The sequence below is a fragment of the Gopherus flavomarginatus genome, chromosome 1 (genome assembly GCF_025201925.1).
Source record: "Gopherus flavomarginatus isolate rGopFla2 chromosome 1, rGopFla2.mat.asm, whole genome shotgun sequence".
NCBI classification, from domain to species: Eukaryota; Metazoa; Chordata; order Testudines; family Testudinidae; genus Gopherus; species Gopherus flavomarginatus.
Genome location: NC_066617.1, coordinates 295,922,726 through 295,925,547, shown reverse-complemented (window position 1 = coordinate 295,925,547; position 2,822 = coordinate 295,922,726). Strand labels below are relative to the sequence as shown.

The 2,822-nt window shown below is 61.2% G+C and overlaps 1 protein-coding gene across 1 annotated transcript; it reads left to right on the top strand.

The window, feature by feature from the left end:
• Positions 1–201: 201 nt before the first annotated feature.
• LOC127043667 (uncharacterized) lies at positions 202–2,487 on the top strand. The gene is given in 1 exon segment (XM_050937674.1): positions 202–2,487. A coding segment is annotated over 1 exon segment (2,286 nt).
• Positions 2,488–2,822: the final 335 nt, after the last annotated feature.

Below are 2,822 nucleotides of genomic sequence, written 5' to 3'. Positions count from 1 at the left end.
GCAGAGCCCTCAGCCCCGCATGCGGACTGGCAGCTGCCCCGCTCCTACTGAGGACGTGGCGGGTCCTCCGCCCCGTGCGTGGCAGCAGCCACTTACGGGAGGGAGGCAGGGGACCAACGCCCCTATGTACCCTTAGGGATCCGCTGGCCGAGGGGAGGAGTGCAACACGTGTTGGCCCTTCTGGATACCAGTGCCGAAGTCATGATCTTGCATTCCGCACAGACCCAGGGCAAGGCTGCGATGGTGAGGGGTCTGGGAGGGGCCGAGACCCCGGCATATGAGGTCGCGGTCACCTTGACCCTGGGGAAGGCCCCCCCGTTCCAAGCCATGGTCCTAGCAGTGGCCATCGGGGAATACATCCTGGGCATCGACGTCCTACGGGGTCGCTTGGTGGATACACAGTATGGCCTGTTTGCATTTGGTCACCCCCGGTATGTAAGTGCGGCGCGGGTGCGGGAGGTACGGACACTGATGATCTTGCGGGGTGCCCCGCGTTGGGAGCCGGTAGTGCTGCCCCTCCCAACAGCCATAGTCTCCAAGAAGCAGTATCGCCTGCCGGGGGGAGAAGAGGAAATAACCCAAACGATTGACGCATTGTTGGAGACCCAGATAATCCGGCCCACCTTAAGTCCATATAACAGCCCCATCTGGCCGGTGCGGAAGCCCGACGGGACGTGGCGCATGACAGTAGACTACCGGGAATTGAACAAGGTGACCCCCCCGCTGACCGCTGTAGTGCCCGACATGGTTACTTTGGTCGAGCATGTCGCGGCCGCGGCCCAGCCATGGCATGCCGTATTGTATTTGGCTAATGCCTTCTTTTCCATAGCCATCGCCCCGAGCTGCCAGGAACAGTTTGCATTCTCCTGGCAAGCACAGCAGTACACCTTCTGTGTGCTGCCACAGGGTTGGAAGCATTCCCCAACCATATGCCATCAGTTAGTCAGTGCTGATTTGGCCCAAGTTCAGTGGCCACCCCAGACCCGCCACTATCACTATATTGATGATGTCATGATCTCTGGCCCCTCCCGCGAGGCAGTGGCTGACGCCCTGCATGCTGCCGTGGAGGGCCTGTAGGCGAGGGGCTGGGCAGTGAACCCAAAAAAGATACAAGGACTGGCCCAGACTGTGGTTTTCTTGGGCATCCTGTGGGCGGGGCCAGAGCGCCAGATCCCCCAGAAGGTACGACAAACAATACAGAGCTATCCCACGCCGCAGACCAAAAAGGAGCTACAGGCGTTCCTTGGCTTACTGGGATTTTGGTGCGCCTTCATTCCCCACTTGGCCTTTTTGATGCGGCCTCTGCATGCACTAGTGCGCAAGGCCGCGCCCTGGCAGTGGACGCACAGTCATCAGACCGCCTTTGAGCTATGCAAAGACGCCCTGCTTACGCATGCCCGGCTTCACGCCCCACAGCCGGGGGTCCCCTTTGAGTTGGAGGTTACTACGGTGGCAGACGTAGCCTCCTGGGGACTCTGGCAGGCAGTCGGGAGCCAACAGAAAGAACCGATTGGCTTCTGGTCCCGGGCGCTGAAGGGGGCGGAGCCCGGCTATACGCCCTTAGAGAAACAAATCCTGGCAGTGGTATGGGCGTTGCAGGACACCGAGCGTATTACGAGCCCTACGCCCGTGGTAGTCCGCACGCCCATTCCCCTAGGGCGTTGGGTGAGGGAGGACCCTGCCCAGACTCAGACCGGGGTCGCTCAGAATGCTACCCACTTTAAGTGGAAGCACTATTTGCAGCAGCGCATGTTGCTCGGCCGGCCCTCCATTTCCACCCCCCATGTTGTGTTACTGGGGGCGGTTACCTTTGAGCATGTGCCCTCTCTTACGGACGAGCTGCCACCGGTGGATGAGCCCGTGCCCACCTCCCCGGTGGGAGAGGCACCCCCCATGGATCAATTGCCCGTAGAAGACCGAGAATATGCCTGGTTCACTGACGGATCAGCGGCATACACCGCTCATGGTACTCGGCAATGGACAGCGGTAGCATATGCCCCCTATGCAGATGTGGTGGCGATGGCCTGGGGCACTGCTGGCTCCAGTCAGTGGGCGGAGCTCCGGGCAGCTACGCTTGCAATTGCAGAGTCCCTGCCCCGGTCATACCTTTATACGGACAGTTGGGTTGTGTACAAAGGCCTTCGAGCCTGGGGACCGCTTGGGAGGCCAAAGGGTGGGAATTGGCGGGCCGACCCCTGTGGGGGGCTGGCCTATGGCAGCAACTTCTCGACTACGCCCGACAGGCCCCCCTGGCCGTGCGGCATGTCGACACCCACACCAAAGCCCAAACTGATGAGGCTCGGTGGAATGCAGCCGCGGACGACTTGGCCCGAGGGGAAGTCGTCCAACTGGCCGAGCGGTACCACGAGGAGGGGGGCCACCGGGGAGCTCGGGCTACACAGTATGCGCCCCTACGGCAAGGCACGGCTCTACTCCTATCGGCCTGCCGTACGGCTCGGGCGGGCTGCCCGATTTGTTCCCGGCTAGAGCCTATTGCCTTGCCAGAGCCGGCTGGTCATATCCATCGTGCTATGGGCCCCTGTCAGGATTGGCAGGCGGACTACATAGGCCCCTTGCTGCCCGAGCGGTGCTGGCAGTATGTCTTTACAGCAGTAGATACATATACTGGGGTGCTGTTTGCGCACCCAAGTGCCACCGCAGCAGCAACGACCACACTGACAGCCTTGCAGCAGCTGTGCTCTCGGTATGGGACCCCCCGGACTGTGCAGAGTGACCAGGGGACCCATTTTACAGCCCAAGCAGTCAGGACCTGGGCTGACGATGTGGCAATAGACTGGCACTTTCACCTCCCCTATACACCA